Here is a 20,382-nt window from a genome sequence, read left to right on the forward strand (position 1 = left end):
TTGCTGTGTTCTGTGGCGGCGCACAGCTGACACGGTAATGAAGAACAGTGTCAGCAGCGTCAGCACAGCGATAGTCAGGTACAGCCACGGCACCCGCTCCAGCAGGCAGTTAGACACCATCTCGTCGCTACCTGTGTGGACAAGACAAGTGTCATGAGGGTGACACAGACGAGGTAATGGGGGTGACAGAGAACGATTATTTAATTTGGTGATAACAGCACTTATGATATGTATTTGATTATAACACCTTTTAATTCAATGTTTGGATGAATATATGATAGAATTTAAGACATATTTCTCACACACATATACAGGATCAAAATATCATAACTGATATACTACATTTTAAATTCTGACGCCTTGTGAACATCGACCCTATATATGTCAGCCTAACAAACTACAAATAATATATAAGTAATTAAAAAATCCAATATTAAATCACAGTTATTATAAAATAGATGTCTGAGAAGATTCATATTTATATCAAACCTTTACAATCCTTCAACAAAGTATACAGTATACATATACATTATTGTTGTCCAGCTTCTCCTGCACACACATATCAGTGACAGTCAGTCGCTCTCATATAAGACCTTTGACAGCCACTGACTCGACTCAAGGTCGTCCTCTGCCTAGAGATTTTTGTGCATGTAAAATAACTTTGATTTGCTTAAAAAATAAGTTAATTAACAAAGACGTATAATATTACCCACCATCACACTGACTGCCATGTACGTACACACTGTCCCCATCTCATGGTCACAGTTCACGACCAAACGTGAAAATTTTCAGGAGTGGCATGAGAATAGCTGACTTTTTTTGAAGACGCATCTCTTGAATTTTAACAAATAAGTTTTTTTCATGTTTTTGGATGTGGTGTCCTGCACGGAGATACAGGTGTTCCATCTGCATGGATGGATACAGGTGTTTGTTTGTGTGTGTGTGTGTGTGCAGTCACACACAGGTTGGTGAAATGTGTCTAGAGTGGCAGCATTATCTTAGTGTTAAGGTACAAGCTCTGCTTGCTCCCTCTCGCTTTCAGCTGCCGCCTCGGGTTAGCCCTCCTGGCGAACAGGGAAGCAACTTGCATAAGTCTTTCCCTGCCAGTACACAGCCTCCTCACCATCAAAACTCCTGCTGTGCCTGCTAGTTGCAACACACGGTAACTGGGTGCCTCATGGGTCCAGACTAGATCAACAGGGGATCTCGGAGTAGCAGTGGGCCCCCGAGGGTCGGCGCATACGCCCACTGGCATGTATCAGGCTACAGGAGTAAACCCCGAACGAAAAATCTGCGGTGGAGCCCCACATCGGGCAGACTTGCTTACAGAGCTCCAACAAGACCCCAACGGCGGTGAAGGCGGAAGAGTTGACAACCATGGAAACCCAACGACTACACCGGCAGACGAAGGCAATGCCTGATTGACAGTCTACTAAGGCGAAACCCAACAAACTGAGCAATCGGCAATCCATTGCGACCCTCCCTCTCCCCAGTTGTTGCAACACTTGCACCACTGGATCAGAAAAAGGGAGAGCCAAGATGTGTGACTGCAGCCTACGCTCCTGCCTTACCACATAAATCAACTCACGCGCAGCCTTCATCCAGTTCATCATACCTCTTATAATCATAAAAACCCTTATAGCCCCAAAAGTCCTATGGCGACGGGCGAGGGGAGACGGATCAGGCAGCGATGACTGGCGGAGTTTATAGTCACAACTCTTCACATGGGCGGCACAGATAAGACGGTCGTTTATGCACTGGGATCTAGGCAGCAGTGCAATCCGGTCCTGTCTGTGCGACTGAGCAGCCCTTTCGGGGACCCACTTTGCTCACCCCACATGGGGAGGGGACTAGAAAAGGTGCCCTAAACATATCTGCCTAAAAACCCAACCTGACTGGACAACCGCACCCAGTAAGGTCATCCATATGCAGTCGAAAACACAACCAAAATTACAGATCCAGACAAAAACAAACCATACAACCTCTTATGGTTGCTGCATAGAATGTCAGGACCCTTCTGGATACTGGCACAAATGAGCGTCCTGAAAGAAGGACTGCCCTTGTGGCAAAAGAGCTGGCTAGGTATAACATCAATATAGCAGCCATCAGTGAGTCCCGGCTCCCAGATGAGGGCCAACTCACAAAACGGGGTCTGGCTACACCTTCTTCTGGAAGGGTAAGCCTGCTGTGGAAAGAAATTGCATTTATGGAGTTGGCTTCGCCATCAGCCAAGGCAACCTACACAGGCTAACTGAAATGCATATTGAGATCAACGAGCGCCTCCTGACGCTTCGAGTCCCACTGAATCACTCACGTCATGCCTTATTCATCAGTGCATACGCCCCAACACAGGATGCAGAGGATGACATCAAGGAGGCCATTTATGCCGACCTCGACAGAGTGCTAACCTCTATCCCCAAAGAAGACAAGGTTGTGCTCATTGGCGACTTCAATGCCATAGTTGGCAGAGATGCTAACATTTGGTAGGGAACCTTAGGGAGAAATGGACTAGGCAAGTGTAATACCAACGGCACTACTCCTCCTCAGCAAGTGTGCTGCACACAACCTCACTATTACCAATACCCTGTTTAGGCAGGCTGATAAGTTCAAGGGTTCGTGGCAACACCCACGATCCAAACACTGGCATCTCATTGACTACAGCACTGTCAGAGGCAGAGATCGCCAAGATGACCTCATCACCCGTGCCATGCTTGGCTAAGACCACTGTGATACTGATCATCCACTTGTCAGATCCAAGCACTGACTTCACGTCGCCCTAAAACGGCGAAGGCAACAAGCCCCCAGAAGAGGTTTTGATACTAAGCGTCTGGAGGATCCAGTGGTTGCGCATGCTTTCAGAGAGCAGTTCGAACATGGGCTTATAAACAACCCAACAGCAAACAATGTAACCCCATTGCCGAAAGGGATACTCTTAATACTGTTATGACAAAAACCTGCAGAGAGACCCTCGGCCAGCTCAAAAGAATACACCAGGACTGGTTTGATTAAAATGACCCGGCAATCAAAGTACTCATCGATGATAAACATGCTGCTTTTACTGACTGGTAGAACAACCTTCAGTCTCAGACCAAAGCTGATGCCTTCCGCAATAAGAAAGGTGCAGCCCAGAGGGAACTTCACAAGCTAAAGAACGACTGGCTTAAAAATGAAGCATGTGAAGCACAAAAACTTGCAGATCAGCACATGTCACTCGTGGCGCAGCCCTCCTCCGCTCATTTGACGGTAGCCTCATAATTAAAGATGACAAAGGCCTCCTTCAGCGCTGGAAAAAGCACTACCATTCATAGCCCATCCGAATCACCGATGTGGATGTCCTGACTACCCAGCAGGTCCTTCAGCTTCCAGTGGATGAGGTACCTACTACCATCAAACAAATGAAAAATAACAAAGCCTCAGGACCTGATGGAATCACAGTAGAGGTGTATAAAGCAGAAGGACCTCTGCTTACCGGCCGTCTCCACTCTCTCCTGGAGAATATATGGGAAAAGTACGAAATCCCCCAAGCTCTTAAAGACGCCTCCATTGTCAATATCTATAAGAACAAGGGAGACCGGTCAGACTGTGGCAATTGCCGGGGGATCTTCCTGCTCTCTGTAGCTGGCAAGATTATCGCCCGAGTTCTCCTAAACAGATTTCTTCCTGAGGCGGAAAACTTCCTCGCAGAATCTCAATGTGGTTTTAGACCATCGTGTCACCACTGACATGATCTTTGCTGCCCGCCAGCTACAGGAAAACAGCAGAAAACAGTGTCGTGACCAGTATATGGCTTTCATCAACTTAACCAAGGCCTTCGACTAGGTCAACAAGTAGGCCGTCTGGTGGACCCTCAGCCATTTTGGCTGTCCACCAAAATTCATCGCTATTGTGAGGCAACTTCATCATGGCATGAACGGCAGTGTCCTGCACAACGGCACCCAGTCACAGTTCTTTCCCATCCAACCAAGGGTTAAACAAGGGTGTGTATTGGCACCAACTCTCTTTTCCATCTTCTTGAGTGCCTTCCTTACTCGGGCAAGTGCCAATTTAGCCATTGGGGTGAACATCGAGTACCGGGTGAAGGGTCTTTTCAACATAAGACGACTCCAGGCAAGAACAAAGGAGTCGGCAGCTTCCATTACTGAACTTAAGTATGCAGACGAGCTCACTTTTGTTGCTCACACTGAACACGACCTACAGGAGATCCTGAACACCTATGCAGACGCGTATGCACACTTCGGCCTTAAGGTGAATGTACGTAAGACTCAGATTCTCTTTTAATGTGCCCCTGGTTCAGACACACTTCCACCATCTAACCAGCTTAACGGTACTACCCTCTCTAATGTTGCCCACTTTTGGCATCTCGGCTCCCACCTGTCCACCACCGCGGACATCGATGAAGAGATTCAGGATCTGATCAGATGCGCATGTGAAGCCTTTGGCAGACTCCGAAATAGTGTCTTCAGCTGTAGGGAGTTGAAATTATCTACAAAGCTGCACGTATATCGAGCAGTGGTCCTCCCCACCCTGCTATATGGCAGCGAGACATGGGTTACATACCGGAGGCACCTCAAGGCACTTGAAAACTCTCACCAACGTTGTCTACGTTCCGTCATCCAAGTTCGCTGGGAAGACGAGAGAACAAATGCCAGTATTCTTGCTGACATACACTGTAGGAGCATCGAGACTACCATTATCCATGAACAACTACTTTGGACTGGCCGTGTTACCCGCATGGTCGATAGTAGACTGCTAAACAACAGTCACCTAATGAATAGTAAACGTAATGCCGGCGGGCAATTGAAAAGGTACAAGGATAGTCTTAAGGCAATCCTGAAAAAGTGCCAAACCGACCCCTCACCAGGGAGTCGATTACTCCACACCATAATGCATGGAGGAGCACCACACGAGAAGGTGTCAATACTTTCGAGTTAGCCCGACTGCAAAACGAGGCAGACAAGCCCCAACGCCGGAAAGACGCTGCCACCGCCCCTCACGCAGTAGTCCTCCACATGTGCAACGAATGAGGACAACGCTGCGGGTTCCGTGTCGGTCTCTCTAGTCACCTCAAAACTCACCAACCTAGGTGACTCATATCATTGTATCATACCTGGATGATCGTCATATTCGATTCCGAGTGACAGTAAAGTAGTAGTAGTAGTAGAGTGTGTTTATGTGTGTGTGTGTGTGTGTGTCAAGTCAACACTTGCACCTAAAAGGTTGGATAAGTGCCTAAAGAGGAGGTGTAAAAAAAATCTTTAAGGTTAATCACCTACGCCCCGCCAACAAAAGCTAGCCTCGAGAAGACGTTGCCTCCGTATTGGCCTCTCGAGCCACCTTAGATTTCACCAGTGGAGATGAAACCGTTCAAAAACCCTATCATAGTGTCCTCCCTGGCTGATCGTCATACTCGACTCGGAGTAAAAGCAGAGATTGAGTTTTTGTGTGTGTTGCCACAAATGCATTACTTGCCTCAGAATACGCCTGATATACTTGAATAACAACAGTGATAAATGTGTTTAAAGCATTATGTTTTGTACAATGAAACGTGTATATGTATATATATATATATATATATATATATATATATATATATATATATATATATATATATATATATATATATATATATATATATATATATATATAAATGGAAACAACGGATAATTTTAGCTTCGTCTTTATTCACATTTTCCGTGTGATTTTATAGATTTATCTTATCCACGTTTTCATTGTGGATTTACATATATATATATATATATATATATATATATATATATATATATATATATATATATATATATATATATATATATATATATATATATATATATATATATATATATATATAATGAAGAGGAGAACTAGGAAAAACAAACAGATTAACATAGTTATCTAAGTTTGGGGTCCTGGACGAGTTCACTTCTGTATATCAGCTTAGAATTCATAATATTTACTAAATTCACAAAATGGTTGTAATCCTTAAGGACAATCGGTGTTATCCTTGTACTGAGCAGTGGAACGACGAGACTCCATGTTGAAAAGTTACAGTGTGATCTTCTCTTTCTAGATTCGTGCTCTTCACAAAGTTCATAAACAATTTTCTGAAATTTAAACTTAGTAACCATAGCCTGCAGCACTCTAAGACTTACATAAATTGCTTAATAAAACATCCTACAATCAGAAAATGTTGAATATACTTAATGACCACTAAATTTGCCCCTATCCTAGACGACTTATGCAAGGCAATTCTCAAGTATGAGGACAAGATAAATAGATTTCTTCGTAAATATAAAAACAATTATGTCATTCATGACTCCTCCTTCTTAAAACTCTTTGTTTGCGGGGTCTAAACCAGGACCTGTACGGTCTAACGCAGGTACCCAAGGATGAGTGTCCCTTACGCTCTATATTGTCTGCCCGAGGCACCATCAATTACAGTATATTATGTCCAAATTCCTTGTTCCATATTGTTACCAATAACTTATAATCAATTATCTGTTAAAGACTCTTTTAGTTTTGTTAAGGAACTAACCAGTATCTCGTTCAACAACTGTGTTATGGCTAGCTTTGATAATTATACAGTCTCTATTTACCAACATCCCTCATGCCGAAACTATTGACATGTTCAGATGAATTGTTCTCAAATACTGATACAGTTGATGTATTAAATAGACCACAATTTAAAGATTTTAAAAACTGTCTTTAAATGAATGTTTGTTTGTATTTAATAACAAAACTTATAAACAATGCGATGGTGATGTTATGGGATCGCCCTTATGTCCCACGTTGGTCAACTCTTGCCTCTGTCATCATGATAAGTTTTGGCTAGAATGTCCCGCCAGTTTAAGTCTTTGTTCTATCGACGATATATTGATGCCATACTTTTAAATTTCACATCACTTGATTACGTCCTTATGTTCCTAAATTACCTAAATTCGAAACATGGCAACATCAAATTTACTTGTGAATTAGAGAAAGACAATATTCTACCATTCCTTGATGTTAATATCCACCGTCTCCATAATAGATTCGATACAGCCTTATACAGGAAACCAACATTCACTAGTTTGAGTACAAAATTTTCTTCATTCATTCCTCTTAATTACAAACGAAATCAAGTGCGTACTCTTACCGACAGAGCCTTTAATATATGTTCAAGCTATTTCCACCTGGACGTTGAACTGAAATATATGAAGGAACTACTTGTTAACAATCCCGTATTAGGCCGAAACAGTTTTACCTTAGAAACAGACGTAAGAAGCTTCTTAGTGAATTCTCTTTACAAATTTCTCTCAGATTAGTCTTCAAAGTCCAGAGTTCAGTTAAAAGATTTTATAAAACTAAAACTAAGGACACCATACCACACACACTTGCAATCCTCAGTTGTTTATCAATTTACTTGTGTTCGTTGTAGGGCAGCATATATACTCCCTGTAGGTAAAACAAAAAGATGCTTGAAAACTCGTATCCATAAGCACTTGGGCCGTTCCGTCCGAACCGCCACTATGGCATTATTCATGACCACACGTTCTCAGAGTCTAATTTCTCAGTTCTTAGCAGGAGCACCTGTGAAACGGACCTCCTCATTATGGAAGCCTTGTATCAATATAAAGTAAAGCCATCCATTTGTGATATGGCTTCCTGTTAATTGTTCTGTTTTTCTCACTAAGGCTCGTCTCAAATAAGGTAATACCTCCTGTATGTTTTAGTTTGTTCTGATTTTGTATTTTTTAACGTAGGTCTCCCGTCATTTTTATTGGTTTTAAATTGCAATGCTATGTTTCTTTGAAAAGTTTTTCGGAAGGAAAAGTTTAAAATAAAATTCCGCTTTTCTTGTATATTACCCGTAATTAAGAAAAATGAATCGGTTTTCTAGGCTTTGATGGTGGAATATGATTTTCCAAAACGTTAGTGAATAAAGAAACCCAATATCGCCAAGATGTTTGTATTATGTTTGTGTTTTCCCTGGTACTCCTCTTCATTATGAGACTACGCTTTCCAAGTAACAAGTCGATTGCTGAAATATATTGATTATGTCAGAAAAAATAAACTAAAACTACAGTAATATATCGCAAAGAAATAATATTTTTCCGAAATTTAATAAATGCTTCCAGAGTGGCATATTGTAGGTAGCAGGTAACTAGGTACTTACTGTACGTATATACTGTAGAACAACATCACTACACTAATTACCCATTAATAACTAATTGATAATAAAATTAGTAATGATTACGCTGTTCATAACGCTATTATGACAATGGTAATGCTAATAATAATATAAACAATGATAATAACGATATTAATAGTACAATATTAATAATGAAACCCCAAAAAAGGCAGATGGGTTATAATACTGTTGCCTTTCCAAGTCACTTCAGGAGAAATTCAAAGTGTTCTCAGGCCAACTCAGTCCCACAAACAGATGTGATGGTTTGTCTCTAGATTACCAATGACCATTCACACAAGGAAAGGCACATTGCAATCACACACACACACACACACACACACACACACACACACATATACAATCTGCCAACAATTCTTTACTTATTTCTGGTGTTTTCTTCCAAGGGGTTGATTCAGAGGCTGCTCAGGACCATAGCGGGTTTATGTCCATATGCACGTCGATGTTTCATGACAGTCATCACCACGTCAGTTTGAAGTGTGGAGAAAATAGAGAGTGAAAAAAAAAATTGATAAGGTAGGGCGAGTATGAAGACAATGTGAAACTGACAAAACTGGAAAGAGATGGAGAGACAGAGACAGAGACAGAGGGAGAACAGTTATGGAGGAGGAAGAGGAGACAAAACACGGGGGAAATCAGAGGGAGTAGTCATGGGTGAGGTGACGCAGAGGCTTAATGATTCTCTTATTGCCAGTGGGACCAGTGATGCGAGATTAATTTACACGTGGCTAAGTCATCAAGCGAGCTGCTCCACCAACCAACCCCCAGCCTCCCATCCCAAGGTACACACACACACACACACACACACACACACACACACACACACACACACACTCTCTCTCTCTCTCTCTCTCTCTCTCTCTCTCTCTCTCTCTCTCTCTCTCTCTCTCTCTCTCTCCTTTCCTTAACTGCGGATTTACGATCGATTTCACCAATTACTTGAATATGTTGTTGAAATTAATTATTTTACTGGAAAAAAGCTCCTTGATAGCTGAACGACTCTCTCTAAGATGACATGCGATAAAACGACAGGTAATTTCATATTTTATCACCCAACTTCTACTGATTTCTCGATCAGTTTTGTGTTCCCAGGTGATAGCAGCGTAACCTATTCAAAGTTGATCGGTTCAAATACATACAAGTCGCATACATCATCATGGAATTTTTAAGTTATAATGGTATATATGTAATATTCAGAAATTCAGCGTAATTTCAAACACCGCGCCATGGGCGATACTGCGTTTTCAAGGTCGACTGAGGAAGATAGCGCTCCTGCCTGTAGTGACGAAAGCTAAGGTGCTCTGTTGTTTCCATTTTCCCGTGTGATTTTATCAAGATATATATATATATATATATATATATATATATATATATATATATATATATATATATATATATATATATATATATATATATATATATATATATATATATATATATATATATATATATATATATATATATATATATATATATATATATATATATATATATATATATATATACACGCACCCATTCACACACACACATAGAGTCACACACACACAGGTCGACGTTAATGTGTATAGTAAAACACTATAGCTCCCGGTATTGTTGATAAAGACCAATGGTGCAAAGCGCAATGTCTGTGTGGAGGGAAGGAGAGAGGCATGCAGTGCAGTAACATCCTGGGCGCCTGCTGTATATCAGGTAAAGGCTTTAGTATCTTGATTTCTGGGACAGTAACTTAGTCTATCCTAACCTAGCCACTTGAATTTCTTTGCAGCTTGAATTAAACATATAAATTGCCTACTGTACTCTCAATGAGAAGAAAGGTCTAAATGAAAGCAAAAGATGTAAAATGTTTCAAGTGCGTATCAAGATGCTATAAAATTAAACGGCTTTCTTTTCATCTTATGAAGAATAATAGACATGGCTTACAACAAAGGCACTATCGTTTTCTACCCTATGAGAGTGGAAGATGACGACGGGAATTTTCTAATTTAAGAATTAAAAAATAATGTGTATTAAGAGAGTGAGCCAACGATGAAAAAAAAACACACTAAGACACAAAATGCTGCTTCTTGATTTTCAGACGTTGGATGAAAAGGAAGTGGATAGAATGATAGAATAGTCGAATAAAACTATAAAATAATGAGAGGCAGGCATGGAGGGACTAAGGTTGGGAGGTTGTACAGATATTTTTATGAACTAACCTTCCGGGCAGTGCTTACGGCCATCACACCAAAGCTCGGCGGGTATACAGGCATTTAGCTCTGGACACAACTCCTTACACGGCATTTCAGGTGGGCTGCCCTTCCATCCTCCCAAGCCACCGGTGCTGGGTGACACAAAAGCATCTCCCGTCCTCTCTGCGTCTGTTGGCTTCCAGGTCGTAAGCCAACGCAGCCGTAAACGCGATGCACTACGCGGCTCCCAAACCACTACAAGGGAAGAGTCGTGGCCGTCAGCTTCTCGGAAATCTAACTCACGGCTGGTAGGTTTGTCGTCTGTCTCAGCGTCTTCGTTAGAACCGTTAGTGTTAGACTGTTCATCAGGCGGCTGTTGACTCATCAGTCGTGGCTCAGGAGGAGGCCAGAAGAAGGTGATGGAGGCTGCTGGGTCGGGAGAAGGACACACACCAAGCACAGGTTCAGCTCTCCCTGGAACATGGAAGAATAATCGAGTATCGGAAGCGCAGGAGCCATTGTCCAGGCTAGCGCGCGGAAGAGTCAAGAACAGAGTAAAATTTGGCGGCGTCTTCAGAAGCCAAGGAAAGCCCTCACAACTGGCCTTAGAGTTTGAAGATGAAGAAGCTGCTACAACCTCCCCAGCGGCTCCAGACAGCACCCTTGTCGCCCCTAGACACCCGGGCGCTTTCAGAAACTCGTAAGTGGCATTGAAGGAATAGTGTCTATAGTCTTCGTGGGGTAGCATCCCATTTATGGTGAGATTAAGCGTTAGATCTGGCCCATGTGACACTTCCGTGACTGGCACGAAGTCCTGGGAACAGATACACGCCAATGGAAGCTCCACGTCAGCCCACGGCCACTCAGACACAGCCAGGGACATGTGCGAAGCTCCTCCAGGTATACAACGCTGGGCCTTCGTCTGCCGGTTTACTTGTGTCCGGCAACCGGATGATCCGGTGAGAATACTGTTAATTGTGAGACGTACCACCTGGTCAGGAGCCCCAAGCAGTCGCCATGAGCAGGACACGGCAGGGCGTCCTCCACGACCATATAGGAACACGTCCCGAGGTGCCGTAAAGGTGATGTTGCCATGAGTCTCTCCGTCACTCCTGATGACACGCATACAGGGGTCACCTGCCCACTCACCTGTCTGACCACGGTCCACGAACTCGTACCTGGGAATAAACCATTCATCGTTATCATGTTAATAGTAATAAATCATATTAATAATAAACGGTGTGTGTGTGTGTGGGTGTGTGTGTGAAACATTTAGATTCAATAAAAATATAAATGGCTATTTCCTAGTGTTTGTATATTAAACAAGAGACCTTACGGTCGGAGATAATGAGTTCACTATGTTCTTATTTTCAGTAATATTAAGTTTAAGGATTAATCAACTGATAGAAATGACTGGTTTTGTAAGGTTTTTTAATCTCCTTATCACATGATCAATTAAGTTATTCAGATTGATATATACAATGATGTGCGAGCATGTAATATAGGATCTTACCTAAGCATAAACGAAACTTTTGTGACAATGCTGCCGTCCCCGAAGTATTGGGACATGCTTAAGCTGCTACCTTTGGACACGTAAGACTCGTTCTTGCCGCAGGGACGCACGTTGGCCTCCTCTAGGAGCCTTCGGGCACGGTCACAGGTGCGTAGTTCTGTGTCGTGGCAGTGGTGGTCGATGATCTCTCCGTCTGGCCACTCTCCGTCACTGATTGTCAGCTGCGTCGCGCACATTTTTGCTTGAAGCTTTGTGAGCTGAGTTTGCCTCAAGTAGTGCACGAAGGTGATCCACACCACCTGGCCGGGTGATCCCAAGAACTGCCACACGCATGTACTGTTGGGTGGCACGCTGTGGGTAGCACCCTCTACCCACCCAGTAGTATTGTCGCTGCTTCGAAATTCCACCCTGCAGTCCTCGCCGATAGCTGCCGTGGGTATGAACCGTGTCTCAGCTCGCAGCTCGAAACCCGACACATGTGTCCAAGGAACCTCGTGGTGCGGAAAGTCAAACGGCGAGGTGGTGAACTCTATCAGGACGTCTGGTCCGGACGAGATAATTTCTGGCACGACGTCCCCCCGGCAGAAGGTAACCAAGACGGGCGAAGTAGTTGATTTGCCGTCATATACACGCACATAGTCGCCCACATAGTAACAGTCTGCATAAAGCTTGAGGTGACGTTCAGTAGTGTCGTGGGACTGCACCAGGCTCTTCACGTGCACCAGGTGACCGTCTTCTTGACTGAGAGAGATAATAGCCCGCTTTCCAGGTGGGGACCTGGTCTGGCTGAGATAATAATAACAAGTGGTGTTTCTTGGGTACATTCCGGGAAAGTTAGGCGACTGCACGTAACACGGGCGCTGGTCACAGTTGGTAAAGAGTGCATTGCAGACAGTAGTCTTGTCTCGTAAGCCCAGGTACTTTGGCTCCGTTGGTTTCCCATACCTCACGACAGCTGACTCCCGACGCAGGAACTTATAAGACATTTTGAAGTAGAAACTAGAAAAGGCGTCGAGGGCGGTGAGGTCGTTGTCGGTGGGCAGCCGTGTGATGATGACCGAGACAGAAGGCGTCTCTGAGTAGTACATCTCCAGACCCATGCCGTTCCCACACCAATACCCTGGCCTGCGAAAACAAGTAAACATCCAGGGTCAGTCTTGAAATCGCTTTTATGAGCAACATATAAAAAGAGTAAGTTCTCTACATATAGATATCAAAAGTTAATGCCATTGACCCCCACTGTAGGAACAACCGTCATGGTCTGAGATACATGGTAATATATACTGTAATGTTAATTCTTCACCACACAAGCAGCGTTATAGTCAGAAGTATTTACTCTCACACCATGAATTTTGCAGGAATATGAATATAATTTTTTCATTGGTTGAACATAACAAGAGTAACGATAAATCTTTACTGTAAACCAAAGCTGCAAACAACACTATTATCATGCATTTTTTTTAACCCATCACTAAGAGCTGGTCTGTTAACTTTCTACGGAAAAGCAGAAAAAATTAAGTATTATGTGGATGGATTGAAGAAACTAGTTTCTGACTCTGAAGTGTCTTTAATATCCCATAAAACCTCAAGAGTGCACTTTTTGTACGATGATATTTATTCAGATGATAGACCACGAACCTGTGAAATGTACCACATTAAATCAGATTCATGTGCTCAGAATCCTAGTAAAGAAAGACTGGGTCTACAAGCAGTGATAAGCAAAGCATTTTTTTTCTAAATTTTAATCTGTATTTGTTCGACCTTTTGCAGGTATTTTTTAATGGTATAATATAATTAGATAATTGAATAAAGAACGGTAAGAGAAAAACATTAAAATGAGGTGGAGAGTGAATTTGGTATTGATATGAAGAAGTGTACGATGAGATGTGTGGGAGGTAACCCGCGTGGGAATCTTTTACAATAAACACTACACTGCTACAGGGTGTACATCGCTAAAATATTCTCCCAAGCCATTTATAACAACATCACAAGATGAAACAGGAATATGAGGAGTCTAAAGAGCCACCACTGAACTTATTGGTATTAGACACATCACTTTCCTTACGATAATGTGTATATTTATGCTACCCGTCTATACGAGTGTTTGTCTAGGTCATCCCTGGGCGTGAAAGCCTTTGATAAAAAACCGCCTCTTAAATATAAATAAATATAGAAAAAACACAAATATGAGGAGAAACGTCATTATGGTAAGTAGAGACTGGAAGAACAGGAGTGGGAGAGAACGAGAGAATGAGAGTGGAGGGTTGGGTCAAACAGGTGAGGTGAGAGAGTAGGTAAGGGCTATCACCAGGATTGAAGGATGTGAGAGAAGTAGACCAAGGGGTGACTCAAGAGGCCACGAGCTGTAAAGATTATGAGAGGTGTTGTAATGAGGGAGCAGAGAAGAAAACGGGCGTTGTGAGAGGTAACGTCAGAGGCGGAGAGAGACGATGTCATGAAAGAGAGGAGGAGAAAATGAAAGTTGAGAGGTCTTGGTCCAGGTGAAAAAGAAAACGGTTGATGAGACAGGTAGAGCAGAAAACAGGGCAATATGAAAGTCATGAAGAAAATGGGAAATGATACAGGTAGAGTAGAAAATGGGAGATATGAGTGATGCTGGGGAAAATATTCGTAGAGTTAACAAGAAAGCTTAGTGTCGAAAAACAAATGGATATCATCAAATGTATTATAGTAGGAAGACAAAAACGCAAACAAGAAATTACAGTAATACAAAAAACTCTGAATACACGAAGCAAAGTTAAAAACCAAAAGAATTCTAAAGCAAAAGATCAAGGAGAGGAGAATAACGAGTAGATTATTTTTATTATGTTCAGTGCTTCATTCCTTATCGTCCTCAAATCTACTATACTATGACCTAACCTAACCTAACCTAACCTAATTTAGCTTGCAAGAATGGGGCCCAGTCTTGACGGAAAAAAAAATCTGAATAGGCCCAAGTCATACTCTAACTTAACAGTCCCAGTCGTAATGGACCCATTTTCTGATAGGCCCCAGTCAGAATACACAGTGGTATATGGTCTTAATGCTAATGGGTCTCAGTTCTAATTGTAATTTCAGGTTAGGCAGGGAACGTACGACAACTTGGGTCGTTTGCCTTGTAATTAATAATAAAGGTGATGTCGACGGAGGAAGAGAACGGAGTTAAACAGTATATGAAACGAACAAACCAAACACAGGAAAAAGCAATAGTAATAATAATAATAATAATAATAATAATAATAATAATAATAATAATAATAATAATAATAATAATAATAATAATAATAATAATAATAATAATAATAATAATAATTAACGGTTTATTGAAAAAGTTCTTCAGCCCGAAGGCTGAAAATATACATTGGACATAAATGACTTATTACATACATTGGTGGTTTAACAAAAGCCTTCATTAGAGAAAGGTAAAGGAACATACAGTGAACATACAGATTAATGTAGGTGTTGAACAGCAAACACGTAGTGTAGTAACTCCCTCCCAGATGGTGTTAGGAGGGACCTCACGTGGTGTAGTAATTCTCTCACAGATGGTGTTATGAGGGGAATCACGTGGTGTAGTAATTCCCTCACAGATGGTGTTATGAGGGATTCACGTGGTGTGGTAATTCCCTCACAGATGGTGTTATGAGGGGTCTGACGTGGTGTAGTAATTCCCTCACAGATGGTGTTATGGGGGCTTCACGTGGTGTAGTAACTCCCTCACAGATGGTGTTATGAGGGGCATCACGTGGTGTACGAATTCCTCACAGATGGTGTTACGAGGGGTCTGACGTGGTGTAGTAATTCCCTCACAGATGGTGTTATGAGGGACCTCACGTGGTGTAGTAATTCCCTCACAGATGGTGTTATGAGGGACCTCACGTGTTGTAGTAATTCCCTCACAGATGGTGTTATGAGGGACCTGACGTTGTGTAGTAATTCCCTCACAGATGGTATTATATGAGTGAGGTGTGGTACCAGGCCTTCCTATCGTAGACGGATTAACACATCGCTGGTTGTTGTTGGGTCTCACGGGCAGTTATCACTGGCTACCTGGGACCTCACTGTGTGAAGATAAACTTGGGTACGACTCTGCTGTTACTGTTGAGTTGATCTCACTGACTTAAACACTGTTCACCACTGTTCACCACTGTTCACCTCTGATCAACACTGGTTCCATTCCTTTCCTAAATGAAATTGTAACTTCTTGCGAGAACTTGCTGATATTCCGGTGGGGAGGAGGGTTCAGGGGAGGGAGTTGGTATGGGCCAACTTAACAGTTGACCTGGCTGCTCCCAGAGGAGCGTCAGGTACGTCGTGACCCTTCGGTGTGTGTGTGTGTGTGTGTGTGTGTGTATTCGCACACAGGGTGAAATGCATCAAGTATGGCAGCATTATGTTAGGGTTAAGGTGCAAGCACTGCTTCCTTCCCCTCGCTTTCAGCTACCGCCGCTGGTTAGCCTTCGTGGCGAACAGGGAAACAGCTTGCATAAGTCTTCACCATCAAGACACCTGCTGAGCCTCCTCGTGGCAACACAGGGCAAATGGATGTCTCGTTGGCCCAGGCTAGACCAGGCTAGACCAGCAGGGGATCTCGGAGTAGCAGTGGGCCCCCGGGGAAAGCCGCATAGGCCCAATGACATGTGGACACGTCCTGGCGCCTCCCAACCATTGCCCAGTTGCCTTGTGGATTAACCTTGGTAGGTATAAGGCTACGGGAGTAAACTATGAAAAAAATCTGCGTTGGAGCCTCGCATCAGCCAGACATGCTTACAGAGCTCCAACAAGACCTCAACTGCTGTATAGGCGGAAGAGGTGACCACCATGGGAACCCAACGACTACAATGGCAGACGAAGGTAATGCCTGATGGACTGGCTACTAATTCGAAACCCAACAAACTGGGCTATCAGCAGTCCATTGCAACTCTCCCTCTCCTCAGTCATTGCAACACTTGCACCGATAGATCAGGGAAAGGAAGAGCCAAGGTGTGTGTATGCAGCCTGTGCTCCTGCCTCACCACATAAATCAACTCACGTGCAGCCATCATCCAGCTCATCATATCTCTCAACATCATCAAAAACCCCTATACCCCCAAAAGTCCTATGGCAACGGATGAGTGGCGACAGGGAAAGGCAGACATGAGTGCAGGGAGTCTATGGTCACAGCTCTGCACGAGGGCGGCACAGATAAGATGGTCGTTTATGTACTGGGATCTAGTCAGCAGTGCAATCCGGTCCTGTCTGTGTGACTGAGCAGCCCTATCGAGGAGCCGCTCTCCTCACCCCACATGGGGAGGGGTCTAGAAAGGTTTCCCTAAACATAGCCTGCCTAATAAAACAACCTGACTGGGCAACCGCACACATTAAGGGCATCCTTATGTGGTCGAAAACATAATAAAAAGACAGATCCAATCAAAAACAAACTTATTGTCGCTGAATGGAATGTCAAAACCCTTCTGGATACTGGCACAAATGGGCATCCTGAAAAAAACCGCCCTTGTGGCAAAAGAGCTGGCGAAGTATAACATCGATATAGCAGCCATTATTGAGTTCTGGCTCCCAGATGAGGGTCAACTCACAGAACCGGGGTCTGCCTTTACCTTCTTCTCGAAGGATAAGCCTGATGCGGAGAGAAACTGCATTTATCGAGTTGACTTTGACATCCGCCAACGCATCTTACACAAGCTAACTGAAATGCCTATTGGGATCAACGAGTGCCTCATGACGCTTTGAATCCCACTGAATCACTAACGTCAGGCCTTTTTCCTCAGTGCATACGCCCCAACACTGGATGCACAGGATGCGTCAAGGAGGACTTTTACGCCGACCTCGACAGAGTACTAACCTCTATTCCCAGAGAAGACAAGGTCGTACTCCTTGGTGACTTCAATGCCAGAGTGGACTAGGCAAGTGTAATCCCAAAAGGCTACTCCTACTTGGCAAGTGTGCTGCACACAACCTCACTATTACCAATACCTTGTTTAGGCAGGCCGAAAAGTTCAAGGGTTCGGGGCAACACCCACGATCCAAATACTGGCATCTCATTAACTACAGCATTCTCAGAGAACGAGATCGCAGAGATGTCCTCATCACCAGTGCCATGCTTGGTTCAGAATACTGCTCAACTGATCATTAGCTAATCACAACTAAGCTGTCACTTCACAACGCCCTAGAACGGCGAAGACAGCAAGCCTCCAACAAACAACGCAAATCCCAGTTACAAATGGGTTATTCTTGACACTGTCATGACAAAAACCTGCAGAGAGACCCTCGTCCACATCGAAGGAATACACGAAGATTGGTTTGACGACAATGACCCGGCAATCAATCTACTCATCGACGATAAACGTGCTGCTTTAACTGACTGGCAGAACAACCCTCAGTCTTGGACGAAAGCTGATATCTTTTGCAAGAAGAAGGCAGTGGCCCAGCGGGAACTTCTCAATCTAAAGAACGACTGGTTTAAAAATAAAGCATATGAAACAGAAAAATTTGCAGATCAGCACAAGATGCGGGAATTTTTCAATTCCACTAAAACATTTTATGGGCCAATCACTCATCCGATGGTAACTACAGAATTAAAGATGACGAAGGCCTCCTTCGGCACTGGAAAGAGCACTACCATTCACTATTCAACCGAAACACCGAAGTGAATGTTCTAACTACCCAGCAGGTCCCTCAGCATCCAGAGCTGACCAGCCTCTGCTATCCTCCATCCCGGGATGAGGTAGCTAATGCCATCAAACAGATGAAAAATAACAAAGCCTCAGGGCCTGATGGAATCCCAGCCGAGGTGTATAAAGCAGAATATATGGGAAAAGGAGGAATACCCCAAGCTCTTAAAGACGCCTTCATCATCAATATTTATAAGAACAAGGGAGACCGGTCAGATTGCGGCAACTACAACAGGATCTCGCTGCTGTCCGATGATGGCAAGATTATCGCCCGAGTCCTCCTAAACAGACTTCTTCCTGAGGCGGGAAACTTCCTCCCAGAATCTCAATGTGGCTTTAGACCATCACGTGGCACCACTGACATGATATTTGCTGGCTGCCAGATACAGGAGAATTGTAGAGAACAGCGTCGTAACCTGTATATGGCTTTCATCGAGCTAACCAAGGCCTTCGACTCGGTCAACAGGGAAGCCCTTTGGTGTACCCTCAGCCGTTTTGGCTGCCCACCAAAATTTATCGCCATTGTGAAGAAACTCAACCTTGGCATGAACGGCAGTGTCCTGCACAATCGAACCCAGTCTGATTTCTGCCTCATCCAAACGGAGGTTAAACAAGGGTGTGTACCGGCACCAACTCTCTTTCCATTTTCTTGGCTGCCATCCTTACTCGTACCAGTGCCGATGTAGCCAGCAGGTTGAACATCGAGTAGCGGATGAAGGATCTTTTTAAACATAAGACGACTCCTGGCAAGAACAAAGGTGTCGGCAGCTTCCATTACTGAACTTCAGTATGCAGACGACCTCACCCTTATGCTCACACTGAACACGACCTACAGGAGTTCCTGAACACCTACGCCGATGCGTATGCAAGCTTCGCCCTTGAGGTGAATGTACGTAAGACTTAGATTCTCTTTCAACCTGCACCTGGTTCAGACACACCTCCACCATCCATCCATCTTAACTGTACTATCCTCTCTAACATTACCCACTTTCGGCATCTCGGCTCCCACCTGTCCACCACCACGGACATCGATGAAGAGATTCAGCATCGGATCAGATGTGCATCTCAAACCTTTGGTAGACTCCGAAACTGTGTCTTGAGCTGTTGGGAGCTAAAATTATCTACAAAGTGATACATATATCGAGCAGTCCTCCCCACCTTCCTATATGGCAATGAGACATGGGTAACATACCGGAGGCATCTCAAGGCACATGAAAACTTACACCAACGTAGTCTACGTTCCATCCTTCGTTTTCGCTGGGAAGGCAAGAGAACAAATGCCAGTATTCTTGCTGACACCACCTGTAGGAGCATCCAGGCTGCCATTATCCATGAACAGCTACGCTGTACTGGCCATGTTACCAGCATGGACGACAGTAGACTGCCTAAAGCCGCTACTTTACAGTCACCTAACGAATACTAAACGTAATGCCGACGGGCAACTGAAAAGGTATATGGATAGTTTTAATACAAACCTGAAAAATTTTCAAATCGACCCTCTCACCTGGGAGTTAGGTACTCTTTATCGTAACGCTTGGAGGAGCACCACACGAGAAGGTGACAATGCTTTCGAGTTAGCCCGACTGCAAACCAAGGTAGGCAAGCGGCAACTTTGAAAGGACGCTGCCACCGCCCCTCCTGCACTAGATGTAGCCATCCACATGTGCAACTCTTGTGAACGACTCTGCCGGTCCCGTGATATCCCTCATAACTCATATCATTGTATCATAGCTGGGTGATCGTCATACTCGATTCCGGTTGATAGCAAAGTAGTAGTGGTAGTATTAGTAGTGTGTGTGTGTGTGTGTGTGTGTGTGTGTGTGTGCGTGTGATCGCTTTTAAGCG

At 43.7% G+C, this 20,382-nt stretch overlaps 1 protein-coding gene across 1 annotated transcript in view; it reads right to left on the reverse strand.

The window, feature by feature from the left end:
* The window catches only part of LOC121871660, a 120,688-nt gene that overhangs the window by 1,452 nt on the left and 98,854 nt on the right, over positions 1 to 20,382 (reverse strand). Inside the window, exons 8-10 of the mRNA XM_042374071.1 lie at positions 11,867 to 12,991; positions 10,381 to 11,531; positions 1 to 131 (exon numbers count right to left, since the gene is read on the reverse strand). The exon at positions 1 to 131 is cut by the window's left edge and continues 1,452 nt beyond it. Of these exons, the coding sequence (XP_042230005.1) occupies positions 1 to 131; positions 10,381 to 11,531; positions 11,867 to 12,991 (2,407 nt within the window). The remainder of the gene's footprint in view (positions 132 to 10,380; positions 11,532 to 11,866; positions 12,992 to 20,382) is intronic.

Source organism: Homarus americanus, unplaced genomic scaffold (genome assembly GCF_018991925.1).
Source record: "Homarus americanus isolate GMGI-L3 unplaced genomic scaffold, GMGI_Hamer_2.0 scaffold39675, whole genome shotgun sequence".
NCBI lineage: Eukaryota > Metazoa > Arthropoda > Malacostraca > Decapoda > Nephropidae > Homarus > Homarus americanus.